The following is a 21366-nucleotide window of genomic DNA, read 5'->3' as shown; positions in this document are numbered from 1 at the left end:
CAAACATTTAGGCCAATTCAAAAATCTTCTTTTCAAATACTGAATTTAATTTATTTAAATAATTAATATTTAATACAATATTTAATTTAAAAACATGTGGACATCACACAAAAAAATGAACCATGGTTGTATCGTAGTAAAACAATACAATTCTGCTTAGGGCACCTATTTGGTCAGCAGAGGCCCTGCTCTGACCCCCCCCTAAAAAAGGCTTGACCTCTCCTGAAGGATGTCAAAACATGATGTTTAGGGGACCTAGAAAGTATAGTCTACTTGTAATATACGAAGCTTTGACCATTCATTTGAAGATATGAGTCATTTCGAATTTGAATGCAATGTTGGTCTTTCCTAAACTATAAAGCCCTAAGCTATAAAGCTGCTTATTCGGAGACCTGGACAGAGAAAAACATGTGTTTTAAATGTATGGTTCGGTTGAATGATAAGATTTGCCTCTTTAATGCTGTTTAACTGAATGCACAAGCAAATTGCTTTTTTAAATTGCAAATTTTTTTATTTTTTTACAATGCGCATGCTGTTTTGGTCCCTCCTCCAAGAGTCTGTCAATTCAGCTGCTGCTCTTCAACAGGTAGCATCCTATACAGTATATCTTTAAGCATGACCTTCTTTTGACGCTTATTAGCGTAATTTGAGTTTCAAATACTGAGCTTCATTTTGATGTAGATAGGCTATAGACTTATAGGCTAAATAAATATATTATATTGTTTTTAATCGCGACAGATTTAATAATGTACGGATCTTTCAGAACTTTCTCCATCGCCATTCTTTTCATGGGCTTCCTTTTCATGTTACTTTATACTGAGGGGAATTTTTGGAGTAAACGTTCACTACAGATATTAAGGTAAGTGCCTCGTACATCGCTGAAAAATGTTTTTTGACCAAATGTATTTCGATTGATTCAGTCAAATAAAAACATATTTCTGACTTCTGATGAATCAAGGTTTTGATGCAGAAATATTTTGTGTATGGACTCTTAAGTGTAGCCTATCTTTTTTCCCTAGTCATTATCAGAATAATAGAGAGCCACTGTCTATTAATTTCAATGGGTTTCATACTATTTAATACATTTCATTTTCATTTATAGCTTTATAGGGGGCAAGCTAAACCGACAGTGAATGAGGAATGAACAACAATAAAATAAAAAATAATAATATACAGTAAATTTCCTGGTGTTAAATCAACACTGCTCGGTGTACATATAGAAGCAGTGTACTAAAGCAATTATAAGTAAGCTTACCAACAAAGCAAAGGTTTATGAACAATGTTTTGACATGTTTTTTCAAATAAAAAAGTTTAATTTATAAAAGAAACTTTGATTTTTGTGAAAAAGGTCATTTTAGGTAGAAATGGCTGGTTAAGCTAAAATGGGCCACAATTTTCAGCTAAAATGGGCTGCATACACACACACACTTTTAGACAGAAATTGAGGGTGAAAATAGGTTTGTAGGCCTAGATATGTATCCATACAAAACAGTCTTTTAAAAAAATACAAGCATACACACATACATACACACAAAAGACACCAATGCACAGAAACACACACCTATACAACATGATCATTTCATTTTTAATTGCATTGTTTAATTAAATATTCATTCAACTTTCTATTTAATGAAATACATTTATGGTGTTGCTGTGGCACACTAAACACAATAGTGTCAATTTACTGTTAAAAAATGAAATGATTTAAGCTGAAATGACCTGTGTTGTTCTCTTTTTATATTTGCCCATTTTAACTGAATGTTGTGCCGTGGCTCAAGAAGGTACCTGCTGATACTCTTAACTCTCATAATTTTCAAACTTTTCTACTTTTCACATTTAAAAAATATAAATATACTTAAGAGACCCATACTAATTTATAAGAATATCATTAGATATCATGCATAGCTTATTTGATGGTACTATAAGTCATTTCACCCTATAAGACTTCACCCTACTTGTATATAAATATACTATATTGCAGTTTTAACCAAGTTTTAATCAAATAACTGTTACAGTTAACGCTCAACGTCTTTAACTTAACATGATTTCATTCTGGTGTGGGAAGATATTTGATACGATTCACTCCTGCTTCAGTTTTATTTGGTTACAGTCCATGTAAATTAGTTGTTGTTGTTGTTTTGTTTTTTTGTTTTTTAACTCACAAGTTTCTCAAGATTCTCAAATTGCAACCGTGATCCAGAGATCCCTGAATTTCTCAAACCAAAGTGAGTAGATTCATTTCATTTTGATGAGCAACCCAGAAGCTTCCTTGTTTCTGATTTTGATTTATTGTTTGTTACACGTCACAGTATAGGGCCATTTCACAATGGAAATCCAACACCATGTAACTGCCAAAATACTAAGCCAGCAAACCAGTATGTGTCAAATAATGAGCTGGATGACCTGCAGAAACGCCGGGCAGAAGAATTCAGACAACACCAGATCAGGTTACTGATTACTGATACTAATAAACTGGCATAAACTCAGTCCTACATCTGCCTGAATGAACCATTTAAAAACAAATGTGGCATGTCTCTCAGAACAGGGAAAGAAAACGACGTTCTTATTCTCGTCCCAGCCAACACTCCACTCCAGTATCCGATGAGAGGATTCAGAGTAACTCCCATGAATAAAACACTCATTCCTGGTGAGTCTGATTTCTCTCAATCCTTTATTTGATTTCTAGTGATCTCAGGTTTCTCAAATGCATCTTCAGAAGGTTACAGAGAGATATGCACTACCTATCAAAAGTTTTTGTAATGTTTTTGAATGCAATCTCTTATTTTCACCAAAGCTATAAAGCAAAATATTTTGTCAAAAATACAGTACAAGGTCATTATTAAAATATCGTTACAATTTTTTCAAACTTACATTATTTAAATATAAACAATGTAATTTGTTCCTGTGATGCAAAGCTGAATTTCCAGCATCATTACTCCAGTCTTCAGTGTCACGTGATCCTTCAGAAGTCATTCTAATTTGCTGCCATTAAAGAGTAAGTGAGATTAAAAAAAGAAAAATAAGGGATTTAATTGTTTTATTCAGCAAGGATGTATTTATTAAAAGTGAAAGTAACAAAAACATTTCAAAAAATCTTTTGACTGGTGGTGTATAGGAATAAAAATAGTATTAATTTAGATGTCACCTATTATTGTTAAGCATAAAATTCAATTTCAATATAACATAGTGTCTATCTATATTAATTAAAGAAATGTATCATTATTAAAGGTCTAGCACTGCAAACCCAAAAGAGAGCGGTTTACAAGGTTCGTCCTGCTGAATATGGTGTCCTCACTAAAGGTGGCGGGTTTTATGTTATTGATCTCAATCATTGGTTTCTTTCAGATGGTCTCTGTATGGGGGTCTGCTATTTCTCCTTTTAAGTGATCCTTTGTGAGCTTTTTATTAAAACTTGTTTAAGGTAGGGTAGGCAATTTTGGAGAGGCTAGCAATAGCAAGCTAGCTTTGAAAGCATAAGATACTGCCCTCCCTGCAAATCACTCTCCAAAGCCACGCCTCCTCCAAATAAACTCGAATGGAATGCACTGATGACATCAAGTCTGTGCAAACAGGGTGTACGTACATTAATAGCCAGGTAGGACAACCTATCATAATCCTCGGACCGAGGCATTTTATGGTCCTACGCCTTCCATAGATGATATTACATACACTTAACTTAATGACTGCTATCAGGAGGTGAAAATACTTTCAACCAGCATAACAAAAAAATGTTTTGATCCAAATCACCTACCCTGCCTTTAATATGGGTGGTTTATATAAAAGGATGTGTATTAAATGAGCTCACAGGATATTAAAAAAAACCTCTCCAGGTGTCTCTAAGGGTGCAGAAAGGAGTGCTCTCAGTGCTGGATGTCCAGAATGGAGAGCAGGTGGATGGCCAGAATGAGAAAAATCTGAGCATCTCATCCAGCAGCCTCCAACAGCTCAACGACCTGCTGAGCAAACTGACCTACACCAGCACAATCTACCACATCAAGACTGAGGACCTCGGTACATAACCTGTGATCTAAATTGATAGTTCACCTAAATGTCATCATTGTTTACTCTCATTTCATTCCAAACCTGTTTAGACTTCTTTTATGCGGAACACATATATTTTGGAAGGATGTTGGGGTCCAAATAACATTGGACCTAACTAACTGAAAAAATTAAAAACAGACAAAATGACTTGGGCTTGTCCAAATACCCACATTTGTTGTCTTTGCACTTGATCACTTGTATTGCACTTTCCTGTATTTGGCCCAAGAGTTCAAGTGAGCGTGAAGACCAGAAGTGTGTGTAGAACTTTTAATTACCCAATGGGACACATTTATAGTGTTGTAAAAATGCAAGTGTTTACAGAGCTTTATTTGATGTTCAATACTTTGCATTCTAAATGTCTGTTCAGTAGTCTCTATAACAGATGACACAATTTAGTAATTATGGTACTTCTAATTAAGTGATAAAAGCAGTTGAAAATGTTGTACAAAATAAACACACTCATCCTAAAATGTGCAATGCTTTGTTTTACGACCAAATTATGCAATACCTAATTATTTATTAATATTTAAGTTACACTGGAAAGGTTTCCGTGACCCTTTGCGAGGTCTCGGCAAAAGTCTCACAATTTATTTCCAGAACATGATACATGATGGGATACACTTAGCCTTGATTAGTCTTGCACACTTCCAGATGCGAGCACGCGCTCTCAAGTGACCAATTTGGACAAGCCCTTGGAATATAATGATTCAAATGGATCACTAAATAAATCATCTACTTTTTAAGTTAAAACATTAATTGGAATGTACTGACTTTACATATGCGTTCATGTTTTTAGCTTACTTCTCTTTTGAGAACCATGAGGTCATATTCCCAATTGAGATCAGACGTTTGTCAGTTCCTGTTCTGTTTAACCCAGGAAAAGGTGAGTTCAAATACTCATACTTGCACTTTAAAAAATAAATACATTTTTATACTGTAGAAATAAAATTACATTTAAAAAATACTAATACTAATAATAATCTGTGAAATTTGTGGTAAAAAAACAGCAGCTGTTGTTACCTGAACAGCACCTTAAAAAACATGGCAGCATTTACATGGCATTTACATCTTACAGTAAAATACTGTACATTTTACTAACTGATATAAAGTTAATATATACCAACCTACCTTTATAATGTACTAACAACAAAAACACAGGTGATATTGAGAATATAATGAGTCAAAGTTCATGTACACTATTGAAAAACAGTGTCGTAGTAATAAACATGACATGAATATAAAAATTACAGTTTTTTACCATATAAGAAAACTTTTTATTAACCAATCACCAAATTTTGACCATAGCATTTTTACTTAACATTTTTACACAATCTTCTTAGAGGGCAATGTATGCTTCTGAACAGTTATTTTAGTATCATTTCTATACTATTACAGTATTTCTTAATATTTTGACAAGCATTTATTTTAGTATATTCCGTAATTGCATAATTGCGTTATTTTTATTAGTATAGTATTATCACAGTATCTGTATCATGTGAACACAATCACCACACTGACTGTTATGACCACATAATTGTCTCTCTCTCTCTCTCTCTCTCTCTCTGTAGATGTGAACTCTCAGGTGACTGTGCTAATTAAAGCATTTCTGCGATACAAAGAACTAAATGTCCTCATCAGTAGTATCCGTCAGAGCTACCCAAAAATAAAGATCATTGTTGCTGATGACAGTCTTCAGCCAGAGAAGGTGGTCGGTGACAATATAGAGCACTACATAATGCCCCCAGCACAGGTACAAACATCAGATTTTTAAAACTGAATGTTAATGTAATTTTCTTGAAGTGTAAAGGTTACTTGTTCTCATTGTTTCAGGGATGGTTCGCGGGCAGAAATCTTGCAGTCTCGCAGGTCACCACTAAATACTTCCTGTGGGTGGACGATGACTTTGTGTTCCTGAATGAGACGCGTATTGAGAGCTTTGTGAACATTATGGAAGCCGTTCCTGAACTAGATGTGGTGATTATGGCAAATATATATATCTTACTGATTCCAAACCTTTGAAAAGTAGTGTATTTATGTTAATACTACGGGGCCGTTGAATGCTTGAATCTGATTGGCTGACGAACGTTCTGAGGTGTGCAATTATTTTCAGGGAAACGCACGGCGAACGTAGTTCCAGGCAGCTTTCTTGACCGCATTACAGTTCCATATCACTTCGCATCGTTGTCAGCGCTGCCCTGACGATTTTATCAGTTAGCCTAGTGTAGCAACTTAAAGGCTACACATGACATTTCTCACTAGCGAGGTAATAACAGCGCTGCATCTTAAAGCAGACTTACAGTTTAGAGACGGTGCTTCAGAACACTGTTGAGGGACACACAGAGGTAGCCTAATTCATACAAGCTCTCTCTCTCTCTCTCTCTCTCTCTCTCTGTTTCTCTTTCTCTGTGTCTCTGTCTCTCTCGTTCTCTTTCTAATAACTTCATTATTAACTGCATTAGTCTGCTATCAACGGCTCAAGCCTCCATTGCCAGCTTTAAAATGACGTTTTGGAACTAGCAAAAGAGTCGTTGGATGAGATGCGGAAGAAATAATCCTACTCACAATAGCGATTTAAGTAGAAAAACCGGACGAATCCCTTGAAATATATAATCTGATCGATGTCTTGAGGTGTGGCAACCGTAGTATAAGCGGAATAATTGACTCCGGACCGTTGAATTATTAGAAAAATAATGCACACCCGAGGTGTAACGGCCACTCCGCTTCGCGTCGTGGCCGCATCACCACCTCGGGTGTGCATTATTTTTCTAATAATTCAACGGCCCGTCGTCAATTATTCCTTACATAAACTCTGCAAAGAAATATCCCCTCACTTTCAACTGCTTTTATTTCCAGAAATATTTGTAACGTCTAAATATTAGTACTAACATATACAGTTGAAGTCACAAACATCTGAGACATTATAACTGTGAGTTGTTATAACTGTAAATTGCTTAAAAGGGTCATCGGATGCAAAATTCACTTTACAAGTTGTTAGGATCCACCCGCCAGCCCAAAAAGCGGAATCCAGCGGCCTGGTCGAAGGTTTAATGCATGTTCGGTCTTTACTTGCGCCTCTGAATTTATCTGGATTTAGTTTTGATTTTAGTCTAGCTCCGTGTTCAATTTGACTCCAATTTTAAGTGATAATTAAATTTAGGCAATATTTCTAATTAAAAACTCATCACAAATATTGATTGTTTATTAATTTAGATATTTGATTATTCCGGAAATGCAATTCATTAATGAACCAGTGTCGCTTAGAAATTCACTCCAACTGTGAACGCACGGCACAAACTCGCCAGTTCTGTATTTACTCCGAGGATACCGGGTGATTAGATACCTTTAAGTAGGCTGCACCCTGCTAGCACATAACAAAAAGTGTATTTTTCCCTAATCACGAAAACTGTAAGTTGTTAAGCCAGTGACAGACAGAAATCAGAAGATCCGTAATGACGAGCCCCCGCTTTATTCATTGGTACTTCAGTATGATCTATCCTGGACGCAGATTTGCAGAAACACTAGACTACGATTTTAATCTACTAGAAAAAAAATATTTCAGAAGAGATCAGAATAAATCTAATTTAACTATTTATTTTTAGTCTGGTAAAATTTTATCATGCCGATTACATAGCCAATTCAAAGATATCAAGTTATATCAATACAAAACATCAAATTCTCAAAGATGAATATAAGAGTTAGATGCATACCTAACTTTTAGAAAATACATAGTACGGAGTGTAAAAGCACACGCCACACTACGACTGATTTGCAACTTTCCCTTAAATACTACCAGAACAAAAACAAAGAAATCTTTAAATCAGTTGTAAAAACATAAAAGGCCTTTTGGGTTTTTAGGTTCTCGTGCTCCAGGGTCGCACCTGGCTGGAGATGGATAAACATTCCCACAGACACACACCCCTTCTTCAGCAGAACACAATTCTACAAAAGATTAATTCTCAAAATATAAGTGACTACTGTGAAATTGAGACCAATTTACCAATCACACAGAGACCTTTAGAACGATACCAAACATGAAAGGGTTATGATTATGAATTTTGAAGATTCAGTAAATGCATGATATAAGTATATTAACTAGAGGTCTTGACACTCCCAAGTCAACTTTTGGTGACCTGGGCCATCTGCCCAGGGCTGCATTTCCCAAAAGCATCGTAAGCTTAATTACATCGTAGGCCCATTGGAGCTACAATCAATTTAGGCTTACGATGCTTTTGGGAAACATAGCCCAGGAAGGAAGGAGGGGGGCTTAAGGGTGGGTGATAGGACAGTTTTTCCTTCTAGATCTTACCGTCAGATTAGAATTAATATAGATTATAATGACTATAGCAGTCATCATTAACTCCCGACATCTGAGCCACTGAAGATGCAGAGGATTAACGTGACTTTCATTTTGAAGTGAATGCGTCAATCCCCGATCTGCCTTAATGCATCTATGTTCGCGCGAATCATTCGTGATCCAGCTTCATCTACAGAAGAAGTGAGTATAAGGTTTTTTTGTGAATCTTTGCAAATTGCCTCTCCTAATATGTGCTAGTTAGCCAGTTTTGCGACTGAAGTTTACAGTCTGCTCGTCACCCCACAGAAGATTATTTAATTTAAATTGTATTTAAAGCAACATGGACTATAATGGCTTGATGAACACAGAGCTGTTTTTGACAGGGTAAAGAAGGTGTTTTTTTACACTACCATTGAGAAATTTTAATCAAAGTATGTTATAGACTTTTCATTAAGATCCTAAAGAATCATATCAACTTGTGTAAAATGTGCATCCGATGACCCCTTTAATGCCAGTAAACCTGTGAATTATGTAAGGAATAATTGATGACGGCCGTCGAATTATTAGAAAAATAATGCACACCCGCGTTAATAACTAAGTTATTAGAGAGAGAGAGAGAGCATGTGAATTACCTGTGAGTCTGTGCGTCTCACAAAAGTTTTCGGCTAATGTCTCTAACGTTAGTGAAACTTTAAGTTCATTTTCTTCACGAACAGCGCCGTTGTTACCTCACTTGTGAGAAGACATAGTTTTTAAGTTGTTAAACTTACTGTTACTGATAAAATCATCAGAGTAGTGCTTACAACATTAGAGTATATGTTAATGTGAGTGCAAATTGTATGTGTGTGTGTGTGTGTGAGGGAGAGTGCAGGAGAGATAGAGTATGTGCTTTCCATACATAATAAAACATCATTTTGTGGCATAAACATGAAAATGATCTGTCGTTTTTATCATGTTGCTTACTATATTTATTTGTTTGGCCAGTGTCGTTGTGGGCTTTGGTTATTCTGCTGTTGTAAGGCCTTTTGAAATAACAAATCATTTGGCGAAGTGATATGGTCGTGTAATGCGGTCAAGAGCTGCTTGGAACTATGTTCGCCGTGCGTTTCCCTGAAAATAATTGCACACCTTCGAACATTCGTCAGCCAATCAGATTCAAGCATTCAACGGCCCAGTAGTATAAGGACTGTTTCACATGTGCATGTGTAATAAAAGTTTAGAGTCCACTGAGGTTTGAAAAATATTCTTCAAATCAATAGAGATCTGTATTGTGTTCAATAAAGATAAATATGTTATAATATACAAATCTTTTTTTGTTTGTAAAAGACCTTGGCTGATTTTGACCTTCTTTTTATATTTGTATATTCTTACACTCTCCATCAGGTTGGTGGTCAGGTAGGAGAAAATCAGTTTTTCTTTCAGTTGCAATACGAGGAAGGGAGCAGCGAGGAAGGTGGCTGTATCACACGCGTCAGGCGTACCATCTCACCCCTGCCAGGTTTCAACGGCTGCTTCTTTGCAGATGGGGTCGTCAACTACTTCCTGGGCCGGACGGATGCCGTGCGGAGGGTCGGTTTTGACCCGTTCCTCAAGCGAGTGGCTCACACTGGTAAGTAGTCCTCAAAACGTTCAGAGCAAATTAAGTCACTGATTCGATTTAGATGTCTATTATTAAAGTATCCCGAAAGGACCTGCCTAAAGTGAATCAACATGTTTTGACATACCATATTCATCCGTTGTGGTGAAATGATTAATGGTATCGAGGCTTAGGTCAAAGGTAAATTAAAGCATGGGTGAAGTACAAACTATCTTGATTTATTGTTCAAGAACAATAGTTTTTGACAAATGGAGAAATGTGAATGTGACTGATTTATGATCCATGATGAACAATCCATAGACAAGCCAGCTGTGTTAATAAACGTTTCATCAACATGAAGATCAGTTTGTCTTCATTGTGTTTTTTCCAACTATGCACAGAGTTCTTTGTTGATGGGCTTGGAGATTTATTAGTTGTCACCTGCAAAGGTCTCAGAATTGGTCATCAAAAACACGGTTCCACGAACAAGTACAGTTCCTACAGGCATCCTCCCAAAAGTGATTCAGAGGCGAAAATGGCCCACCATTTCTTCAAGAACCATCTCAAATGCATCAAATACTAAGGAGCATTTCAGGTTAAATATGTTATTCTTCACACCTTGTTTATAATTGGATTTTTTGGGGGGGCTTTACAAGTCAAAAGTTTGGATCTACTCATTCATATGAAACCTTGTTTTTGAACAAGTTTTTGCCATTGAAAAAAAAAAATTGCTACTTTTAACAATGCTGAATTTTTTTCTCACAATTCTGATTTTAAATCTCAAAATTTAGACTTTGTTTCTTGCAGTTCTGTCCTATCTTCTCAGACTTGTGAGTTTAAATCTATGTAACCTTCTTTTCATCAGAATTCTGAGTCTATTTCTCACTCATTTTTTTCCACAGAATTTTATTTTTACTTTTTGTAAAAATTATGACTTTTTTTGCAATTGCAAGTTATATGTCTGTTAAATCTCACAATTCTGACCCTACCCAAAAAAATAATAATAATGAGAACTGTGAAATAGACACCCAGAAATGCAAGATGTAATTGTGACTTTTTAGGTATCTTGCAATTCTGAGTTTTTTTCATTTGTGAGTCCCTGATGGAAACAAGCTTCCAAAGTCAGTAAAACTATAAAAGAACACAAATGGAAGAATGAGAATTATATAGTGGCCAAAACATGTTAACTAAGCTTAAATCTGAGCCTGTTCTTTGTCTAGATTCCAGGTCTTATTCACTGTGAACTTTGACTCAACCAACTTCATGCATCCTGGGATGTTTTTAAACACTATTGAAGGAGTGCACAAGTATGTTGAATGGTTTTGATTCGGTCTTTTCCTTCAATATCCACTTCAAAATCTTTTTTACATGAAATTTTATTTGTACCCATGAAGTAATTTGAGTCGAATCTGGTTACTAAAGATTATTTGACATGTTCATGTGGGTAATGGGTTATGATTTCAGGGTAAGTTGTGTGAAAATGAAAGTGTTTCATTTATTTTTCTTTTTATGTAATTCATAGTGTGGGGGGGGGGGGGGGGTTATAATGGAGCATCAAAAAACAAAGGAAAGGGACAATGCTAAATGTTAAAGCTGAATTAAGGTTGCTGTTACATAAGTTTTATTAAACTCAACAGATTTACAGTTTAGTAAACAGGTTATGCTGGGATTTTGGTTGCTTTCATAATTTAGCATTTTCAGATATTATTTGTTTTTAGAACATTCTAAAGTAATGTTCCCAGAATGTTTGCAAAATTGTAAAATGGAATTTTCTCTTAATGTTTACATAACAAATATATATATGTGTCAGATTTGTATTTTGTTGTTTAAAATCATGTGGCCAGCAACATCACCATTGCATCACCATTCATCAATCCTTCATCTTTGCATTTCAGTTTACTTGATCACTGTTGTCACTTTTATAAACTACATTGTTGTGCCAATAAATAGTCAATGCTCTGTTGTCATTTTTATTTTTATGAGAAAATGATATATTCATTTATAGTCTTGTACAGAAAGTCATCAGCTTATGTATCCACATTAGTATGCACCGCGTAAGTAAGCTATTGTCTGTGAATGTGTGACTTCTGATTCATTAGCCGCTACAGGATAATTGCTAGAAAAATAACAAAGTGCAGTAGACGGTAAACCTATTTGTGCTATTAAACAATGTGTTCAGGATTATGACAAATGAAAATAAAATGATAATACACCAGTTTGCAACAGTAAAAACGCTAAAATACACAACAAACTACACCCTGTATGCCTATGTCTTACGTGTAAAATGCCTTTCTGCAGGCAACCTTGGTTGCCCACTTCATATTTCCCTATGCTTCAGAGGTTTGCATAAAAAGAGTTCATTTGCATTTTGTTATATGTCTGTGGTTGTCTCTGCCTCAGTTTCACAAACGGGGTTTAGCTTAAGCCAGGACTTGGCCTTAGTTAAATTAAGATATTTAAGCAACTTTTACAAAAATGCCTTAGAAGAAAACATTAAGGTGTGCATCTTGACACAGAAAAATGACACTGACATATTTTGAGATATGTCAGAGCATGATATTTTCAGTTGAGACAGCTCAAACATGCATTTTAGTCTGGGACTAGCTTAAGCCTGGTCTGTGAAACGGGGTGTCTGTGTTACCCCGCTGACTTAGTTCTCCCCAGTCTAATTAGTCATTCTGTTCACCTGGTGTCTTAATTATCTCATTAGTTCCCTTTGTTTGGTTCATGTTTATAAACCCTCAGTTCTACCTTAATCTTGGTCTATTTTCATCTGTTAAGTTGGTTTCTGTGCCTGTTCTCATGGCTTTATCTTATTGAAAGACTTTTCTTTGATCTCCTTTGTGCTCATAGAGTTTAAATCACCAACGCGTGAAACATTTAGTCCTGTTTTTGACCACGATTTCTCTCAATTTCTGTTGAAATGCATTCAGCATTGTTTTAAGGTGATTGTTTTCTCATCGGGAAACAGACCCCATACGTATCTTTATGATCTGGATCAAATTCAAGTGAGCTTTAGGAAGAACAATATATGCACATGTCGCATACAAATGAACATGACAGAACACCTGACTGCTCTGAAATTAGGAAATTTAAGAGGAAGATTGGGGGAAAAATTAATTGACTCTGTGTTTCATTTATCTCATTTAAAAATCTCCCTGTGGTTTAAAATAATAGTTTCCCATACACTTCACGATTGAATCACACAAAGAATGACTATCAAAAGGTAAATATTTATTAAAAACAACAAGAGACAGTCAAAAAGTAACATGCATGTAAGAAGAAATGCAAAGTATGGCATTAACAGCTACAGAGTTTATAAATGAAGCATTGAACATTTGAATATAACTATCAAATTTGACTTTTTTGGTAAATTTTATATATTGTATAAAAATATACAAAAACACTATTATACAATAATTGTACAATTAGTTAATAGTTAAGTTCTTTACAAACTATTCTGGCAGGACAGTACACAAATAAACCACAACATTAACACTGATATTATAACATTCAACAGATGCATGTGTGTGAAAGAATGTGAGCATGTGTATGAATGACAGCGTGTAAACTCCATTTCTACTGAACACAGAACAAGCATTTAACATTTGGTTTTTACAAATTATACACTTACAATTTGTTTCATAGTCCATGAATACAGATCATGAATCACTGCCAATTTTCATGATCTCTTTAGCATAATTGAAGAAGAAGCCCCATCATCTTTTACAACATCCAGGGCAGCGTCCTCCTTTAAAACCACTGCTGCATCAGTTGGGGGAAATGTCATTCTCCTCTTTGACCAGCATTCATCCCAGTCACCGTCTGTTCTTCATCAGTGGCCTAAAAAGAGAAAGATTTAAAAAAAGAAAACATTTAATTAAAATCTATCCATTTCCAGATAGAGGTGCATCCACATCAGTAAGGATAGGTAAATAGTCTGTTTTATAATTTCAACCACTTTGTGTGGCTGTTTAATGTCTGTCTACCACAGTGCTCTAGAATGCTATATTTTACATTTAGTCATTTGGCAGACGCTTTTATCCAAAGCGACTTACAATTGGGGAATACACAAAGCGATTAATCTTGAAGTGCTCGTAACACCAAGTCTCAGTCATTGTTCAAATAAGTACAAGCTAGTAAGCGGAGAGAAAGATAGAGGGAAAGAGTTTTTTTTTTTTTTTTTTTTTTAGTTTAGTTTAGGATGAAGTCAAGTACTGCCGAAAGAGATGAGTTTTCAGTTGTTGCTTGAAGATGGACAGGGATCCAGCATTCCGGATAGGGGTGGGAAGATTATTCCACCAGCCAGGAATGGTGAACGAGAATGTTCTGGAGAGTGATTTTGAGCCTCTCTGTGATGGTACCACAAGGTGTCGCTCACTAGCAGATCTCAAACTTCTGGAGGGGATGTAGGTTCGTAATAGTGAGTGGAAGTAGGAGGGTGCTGAGCCTGTGGTCGTTCTGTACGCAAGCATCAGTGTCTTGATGCTATAATGGCAGCACTAGTGTGAGGGCATGTAACAGACATGACATTCACATACATCACAAATTTTCACATACATGGAGGGCTGCTCTTTAAAGGGTTAGATTAGACAAACCCAAAAAATTTAATTATCATAATTTACTCTCCCCCATGTTGTTCTGCAAATTTTTGGAACACAAATAAATATTTAATATTCTCTTAATTTTTGTCCTCCATTGCAAGTCTGGGAGACCAATATTTTCTTATGAACAGACATGTTCGCTATCATATAGTGTAAGATTTATTCATATATAAATATTGGAATGGATTACTTCTACAATAACTCTATATTTATGAAGCTTGAAAATACCGATTATCTAGACTCTCAATGGATTAACAAAATTATGAGAAATTAAAAATATATTCATTTGTGTTAAAAGTCTTATAGGTCTGGAATGACATGAGGACAAATAAATGAATTTTTGTGTGAACTATTCCTTTAAGAAAGGAAGACCAAAATGATGACTCTCCAAATCAGACAACTCCAAAGCTGATTTGAGTCCTGCAATGAAAAACACAGACATCAGTGGTTTACATAAATTATGAACACGTAAGCATACTGTTGTTGCATCAAAATGTAAAGTAAACAGGCAAGAGAAAACAGAAAAAATTATTTTCTAAAAATAACTCACAAATCTCAAAAGAATTAAGTTACCTTATGTCTCTGGCTTTCAGCATCTACAAAAACAAACATTCTTTTAGTCTTAGTAAAAAAATAAATAACATGGAATTATGATTTTATGGAATTATGGAATTATAACATTAAGATACAAGCTCAACAAGTCTGAAATATTACATGCAAAGCATTACTTTTAACAATTATCACTTCATCGGCCTCAAAATAATTATGCTAGTTTTTATTACATAACACCGTTTCCTTTAGGAAACTACCTTCAGTTTAACCGTGAAAAATAAGATAAATTAACACGTAAATATTTTAATAACCGTCTATTAACACCTCAAAAAGTGCAGATAATGTAAAATCTTACGTAAATATGCAGAGGTGTAAAAAGTACTCAGTGTTACTCAAGTGAAAGTAAAAGTAGTGAGTGAAAATTTTACTCAATTAAAAGTTAAAGTATCTGTCCAGAAACATCCTAGAGTAAAAGTAAAAAAGTACCACATTAAAATTGTACTTGAGTATTAAAAGAGTAAAAGTAACAGCAAGAATAAAAACTAGATATTCTTGTTTAAGCCTTTAATCTCTCACAACACAAAGTGAATAAACCACATACAAACGTTTTATCCTGCTTTAGAACTTTGTATTTACCCATCAAACTACAAGATACGCCTAATGCCATTATGCAACATGCTACTCAAAGTTGTAAAACCTCTGATTTAACTTAAGCAGAAGCTGATTTTCAAAATTGTGAGAGTGCAGAAAAGCTCTTTTGGGGCTTAAAAGCAATCCTGCAGTGCTGAAGAGCCTCTCACAGGGGAAGGAAGAGGTGTATTAGTCTTGATAGAGAGGCAGCAAATAGCAGGGAACGTGAGCAGAGACTCCCTGGTGTCTGAAACACAGGCCAGATATCCATCCAGCTGTTTGCTGGCTTCATGTGTTGTCGGCTTCAAAGCAGCAAAAAAAATATATATCTTCATCAGATGAACTGTTGGGCAATTCCTTATTGTGGTCCAAAGGCTCCAAATGCAGTCTGATGTAGTCCAGGCCTACAAGCAAAGTGAGGAGACACAGAGAAAGGTTTGGTTGAGGGGGTTCTGGGAACAGATTTTATGGGTTTTGTCATTAACTACATTTACATGCAGTCATCTACATCTAAATGTCTAAAACCATGCAAATCCCTTATTTTAGCATAAATTCTAACAGCATTGCCAAGCCACATAAGATATGAGAGTTTTGTTTCAAGAAACACTGAGGGACAACAACAACCTGCTGCATGTATACTATACATCAATATATTCATATTGAGATTACAGCCCAAGAACGGCTCATAATATTCATAAAAGGTGCACTTGTAAAAGCAAGAACCATTTTCAGGTGAATGAATGAAGCATTTATATAGCGCTTTATTGTGTATTGCTGTACACCCAAAGCGCTTTACAATCATGTGGGGAGATCTCTCCTCAACCACCACCAGCATCCACTTGGATGATGTGACGGCAGCCACACTACAACGGCGCCAGTGCACTCACCGCACACCAGCTACAGGTGGAGAGGAGAGAGAGTCATAGAGCCAATCAAGCGTATGGGGATTATTAGGAGGCCATGATAGACAAGGGCCAGTAGAGGGAATTTGGCCAGGACACCGGGGTTACACCCCTACTCTTTACGAGAAGTGCCATGGGACTTTTAGTGACCACAGAGAGTCAGGACCTCGTTTTAACGTCTCATCCGAAAGATGGTGCTTTCTGACAGTATAGTGTCTCCTTCACTATACTGGGGTGTTAGGACCCACACAGACCATGCTGGCCTCACTAACACTAGATAAGGCTTTTAGATGGAAGTACGCAAAAAAAAAAAAGAAAGTCTGTTCGGTCATATTGGTATGGCTCAAAAGTTGCCCAGATTAGAATTTTTCCTTGAAGTTTGTTGCTTGCATTAATTTACCTCGTTTTATGATGGTTTCATCACTTGTCCAAGATGACCGAAATTTAGGGAGAAGGATAGCAGCTGCTATGACCTCAGGATCTTCAAACATATGCTTGAATCGTGTTTGGATTCCTTATTGTAGGGCATCCACAAGTGGGCCACAGTATCTGAGAGAATGGTGGAGTTGCTGAAGTTTTAAGCTTAACTGATGGACACTAGGCAGTAGCCACCCCAGCTGTGTACTTGTTTCCACTTGCAAGATGTTCAGTACTTTTGCAACTGGACACATCGTGTTGGCCCACTCTGTCAAGAACAGCATTTCTGCTGGATTAAACCTACAGGAGAAATCAGCATGATCAAGGTATACAACAACCACAAATCAAAGTTGTTTACATAAATAGAGTAGAAAAACGCTTACATTGGAACCTCGAGAAAGGGGCACATATTCCTAAGTGCGTCTTTTCCTGCATCTTTGCAAGTTTGAAGGATTCTGTCAACCGCCATGAAAGTTGAATTCCACCGCGTTTGGTTTGGCCTTAAAAGCTCAAGCCTGCTGACTGCTTCAACAGCTTCAGCTGCTAGAGCCGATCAGCTGCTTTTATTCCATAAAGCTTGGCACTTTCCAAAGACAGATCTGTAGAGTTTCTTGTAGTGTTCATTTGAGAGCTTTTTGGGCATCAGTGCTTGAGACTAGTTTAAGTATGTGGCAGGCACACTTTTGATGTTTTGGTAGCTGGAACGCAAAGCCATCATCTTGGTCCAGGAGTAGGGAGGCATCTTGGAATTCCTCACCATCACTTGCCTCATCACAGCCTTCAGAATCAGTGTCATCACTTTCACGCTTATTTGCCTCAGTCTCGATATCATTGTTTTCAGCACCAAAAACTCTGAAAGCCTTCAGGAAGTTGGAACCACTGTCTGTGGTTGTGCAAACAACCTTGTCACGTATTTCATACTCTGAGTGGATATCATTCATAGCACTGGCCAGTACCTCAAAAGTATGAGAGCCCTTTAATCTTTTGCAGGCAAGTGCAGCGGAATGTCTTTCAAGACTTTCAGGGTTTATCCAGTGAGCAGTTACACCAATGAATGACTTCCTACGTGCAGGCCAACAATCCACTGTGGTTGCAATCCATTCAACTTCACTCATGGCAGCAGTCACTTTCGGATTCATGATCAGAGCAGCTTTAGCTATCTTGGAGCGTAAAGTAGGCCTTGTAACAACAGAACTGCAGTGTACTAATCAGCTCTTTAAATGATGGCAGATCAACAATGCTGAAAGGATGAAGTCCTTGAATGATGTACCTCAATGTAGCTTTGTTCACAGTGACTGGAGACACATGTTTGACTGGGAAAACAACTTTCAGTTGCTTACTGCTGGAAGCATGGTTGGAGATCCTGATCTTTCTCTTCTGTGCTGTCAATTTAGAGTAGTTTTTGAGATAATTTGGGTGCATTTTCTGTAAAAACAAAAAATAAACAAATAAGAAAACCATGTCTTTATATTGGTATGCAATGTAAATGTAACTTAATTACATTTATGCACGTCATTAATTCCCGACATCTGAGCCACTGAAGATGCAGAGGATTAACGTGACTTTCGTTTTGAAGTGAATGCGCCAATCCCCGATCTGCCTTAATGCATCTTTGTTCACGCGAATCATTCGTGATCCAGCTTCATCTACAGAAGAAGTGAGTATAAGGTTTTTTTGTGAATCTTTGCAAATCGCCTATCCTAATATGTGCTAGTTAGCCAGTTTCGCGGCTGAAGTTTACAGTCTACTCGTCACCCTATGGAAGAGAGGGGCGGGGCGAGCAGAGCTCATTAGTATTTAAAGCAACATGGACTATAATGGCTTGATGAACACAGAGCTGTTTTTGACAGGGTAAAGAAGGTGTTTTTTACACTACCATTGAGAAATTTTAATCAAAGTATGTTATAGACTTTTCATTAAGATCCTAAAGAATCATATCAACTTGTGTAAAATGGGCATCCGATGACCCCTTTAATGCCAGTAAACCTGTGAATTATGTAAGGAATAATTGACGACGGCCGTTGAATTATTAGAAAAATAATGCACACCCGCGTTAATAACTAAGTTATTAGAGAGAGAGAGAGAGAGAGAGAGAGAGAGAGCATGTGAATTACCTGTGAGTCTGTGCGTCTCACAAAAGTTTTCGGCTAATGTCTCTAACGTTAGTGAAACTTTAAGTTAATTTTCTTCACGAACAGCACCGTTGTTACCTCACTTGTGAGAAGACATATTTTTTAAGTTGTTAAACTTACTGTTACTGATAAAATCATCAGAGTAGTGCTTACAACATTAGAGTATATGTTAATGTGAGTGCAAATTGTATGTGTGTGTGTGTGTGTGAGGGAGAGTGCAGGAGAGATGGAGTATGTGCTTTCCATACATAATAAAACATCATTTTGTGGCATAAACATGAAAATGATCTGTCGTTTTTATCATGTTGCTTACTATATTTATTTGTTTGGTCAGTGTCGTTGTGGGCTTTGGTTATTTTGCTGTTGTAAGGCCTTTTGAAATAACAAATCATTTGGCGAAGTGATATGGTTGTGTAATGCGGTCAAGAGCTGCTTGGAACTACAATACTTGCAATACTTGTACTTGCAATACGAGGAAGGGAGCAGCGAGGAAGGTGGCTGTATCACACGCGTCAGGCGTACCATCTCGCCCCTGCCAGGTTTCAACGGCTGCTTCTTTGCAGATGGGGTCGTCAACTACTTCCTGGGCCGGACGGATGCCGTGCGGAGGGTCGGTTTTGACCCGTTCCTCAAGCGAGTGGCTCACACTGGTAAGTAGTCCTCAAAACGTTCAGAGCAAATTAAGTCACTGATTTGATTTAGATGTCTATTATTAAAGTATCCCGAAAAGACCTGCCTAAAGTGAATCAACATGTTTTGACATATCATATTCATCCGTTGAGGTGAAATGATTAATGGTATCGAGGCTTAAGTCAAAGGTAAATTAAAGCATGGGTGAAGTACAAACGATCTTGATTTATTGTTCAAGAACAATAGTTTTTGACAAATGGGGAAATGTGAATGTGGCTCATTTATGATCCATGATGAACAATCCATAGACAAGCCAACTGTGTTAATAAACGTTTCATCAACATGAAGATCAGTTTGTCTTCATTGTGTTTTTTCCAACTATGCACAGAGTTCTTTGTTGATGGGCTTGGAGATTTCTTAGTTGTCACCTGCAAAGGTCTCAGAATTGGTCACCAAAAACACGGTTCCACGAACAAGTACAGTTTCTACAGGCATCCTCCCAAAAGTGATTCAAAGGCGAAAATGGCCCACCATTTCTTCAAGAACCATCTGAAATGCATCAAATATTAAGGAGCATTTCAGGTGAAATATGTCATTCCTCACACCTTGTTTATAATTGGATTTTTTGGGGGGGCTTTACAAGTCAAAAGTTTGGATCTACTCATTCATATGAAACCTTGTTTTTGAACAAGTTTTAGCCATTGAAAACAAAATTGCTACTTTTAACAATGCTGAATTTTTTCAGACTTATGAGTTTAAATCTATGTAACCTTCTTTTCATCAGAATTCTGAGTTTATTTCTCACTCTTTTTTTTTTCCACAGAATTTTTTTTTACTTTTTGTAAAAATTATGACGTTTTTTTGCAATTGCAAGTTATATATCTGTTATATCTCACAATTCTGACCCTACCCAAAAAAAATAATAATAATGAGAATTGTGAAAGACACCCAGAAATGCAAGATATAAACTCAGAATTGCAAGATACCTAAAAAGTCACAATTACATTTTTCATTTGTGAGTCCCTGATGGAAACAAAGTCAGTAAAACTATAAAAGAACACAAATGGAAGAATGAGAATTATATAGTGGCCAAAACATGTTAACTAAGCTTAAATCTGAGCCTGTTCTTTGTCTAGATTCCAGGTCTTATTCACTGTGAACTTTGACTCAACCAACTTCATGCATCCTGGGATGTTTTTAAACACTATTGAAGGAGTGCACAAGTATGTTGAATGGTTTTGATTCGGTCTTTTCCTTCAATATCCACTTCACTTAATGGGTTATGATTTCAGGGTAAGTTGTGTGAAAATGAAAGTGTTTCATTTATTTTTCTTTTTATGTAATTCATAGTGCGGGGGGGAGGGGTTTATAATTGAGCATCGAAAAAAAGGAAAGGGACAATGCTAAATGTTAAAGCTGAATTAAGGTTGCTGTTACATAAGTTTTATTAAACTCAACAGATTTACAGTTTAGTAAACAGGTTATGCTGGGATTTTGGTTGCTTTCATAATTTAGCATTTTCAGATATTATTTGTTTTTAGAACATTCTAAAGTAATGTTCCCAGAATGTTTGCAAAATTGTAAAATG

The 21366-nt window shown here is 36.4% G+C and overlaps 1 protein-coding gene across 2 annotated transcripts; it reads left to right on the top strand.

Annotated features, from left to right (window-relative positions):
* Positions 1-553: 553 nt before the first annotated feature.
* Positions 554-20690, top strand: LOC306866645 (beta-1,4 N-acetylgalactosaminyltransferase 2; the record flags this gene model as incomplete). Of its 2 annotated transcripts, none has more annotated exons than XM_079411912.1 (11): positions 554-859; positions 2166-2225; positions 2310-2447; positions 2541-2647; positions 3229-3266; positions 3831-4011; positions 4838-4924; positions 5610-5791; positions 5872-6015; positions 9719-9944; positions 20167-20690. In XM_079411912.1, the coding sequence occupies exons 1-11, from the start codon at positions 747-749 to the stop codon at positions 20346-20348; spliced, it is 1458 nt and encodes a 485-aa protein (XP_079268038.1). In that variant the 5' UTR covers positions 554-746. The 2 variants fall into 2 exon arrangements, with proteins under 2 accessions (XP_079268038.1, XP_079268039.1); XM_079411913.1 differs by lacking the exon at positions 20167-20690 and adding an exon at positions 10313-10494 and having other exon boundaries at positions 592-859.
* Between the last annotated feature and the right edge of the window lie 676 nt (positions 20691-21366).

This window comes from Barbus barbus (assembly GCF_936440315.1).
Source record: "Barbus barbus genome assembly, chromosome: 48".
Classification (NCBI taxonomy): domain Eukaryota; kingdom Metazoa; phylum Chordata; class Actinopteri; order Cypriniformes; family Cyprinidae; genus Barbus; species Barbus barbus.
This window is presented reverse-complemented; position numbering and strand designations above follow the sequence as displayed.